The sequence below is a fragment of the Saprolegnia diclina genome (assembly GCF_000281045.1).
Source record: "Saprolegnia diclina VS20 unplaced genomic scaffold supercont1.1, whole genome shotgun sequence".
NCBI lineage: Eukaryota > Oomycota > Saprolegniomycetes > Saprolegniales > Saprolegniaceae > Saprolegnia > Saprolegnia diclina.
The window spans coordinates 732,778-733,395 of NW_008246068.1; the positions used below are offsets into that span (position 1 = coordinate 732,778).

At 63.6% G+C, this 618-nt stretch overlaps 1 protein-coding gene across 1 annotated transcript in view; it reads right to left on the bottom strand.

Annotated features, from left to right (window-relative positions):
- Positions 1 to 552, bottom strand: part of SDRG_00230 (hypothetical protein) — a gene marked incomplete at its 3' end in the record, with an annotated part of 1,582 nt that extends 1,030 nt beyond the window's left edge. Inside the window, exon 1 of the mRNA XM_008605698.1 lies at positions 20 to 552. Coding sequence (XP_008603920.1) covers positions 20 to 485 — 466 coding nt within the window. The 5' untranslated portion in view covers positions 486 to 552. The remainder of the gene's footprint in view (positions 1 to 19) is intronic.
- Between the last annotated feature and the right edge of the window lie 66 nt (positions 553 to 618).

Genomic DNA, 618 nt, shown 5'->3' on the forward strand with positions numbered 1-618 from the left:
GCAACACTGGCTAACGTACTCGTACTAGCACTCGTCTGAAGGAGTCGATCCAGGTCTTGGCTCCATGCGTCAGATGCAGGCACAGTATCATGAAGCCTCCACCCGCTCGCACTCGACGTCCACGCCGATGGCTTGGGCTTGCCGCGCGGAGGTAGCTCCTCGACGCCTGCCACTCCCTTGGTGAGGCGGGGTGGTTTGGTGTTGTTGGCTGGCGGCGTCGGTGTTGTTGACGTCAACGGTGTTGTTGCTGTCGGCGGCGGCGGTAGGCAAGGGTCCTGTGGGCGGGCTCCAGCAACACTGGCGTCACCAGTAGTACCGGTTTGAAGGAGTCGATCCAGGTCTTGGCTCCATGCGTCGGATGCGGGCACAGCATCATGGAGCTTCCACCCGCTCGCACTCGCATCCCACGCCGACGGCATGGGTGCGGGCACTGGTTGGTACGGGAAGGGCGTAGCCGGCGGTGGCACGACCGGCGCTTCTTGCATGGCCAGCTCACTGCTGCTGCTCGGTGGCGGTGAGGTCACAACACGCGGCGGCGTCGGCAGAATAGCCTTGGTCGTCCAGCGCTCTTCGCTCGGATGGCGGGCACTCGTGTACTCTTGCTTCTTGTCGTAGGAC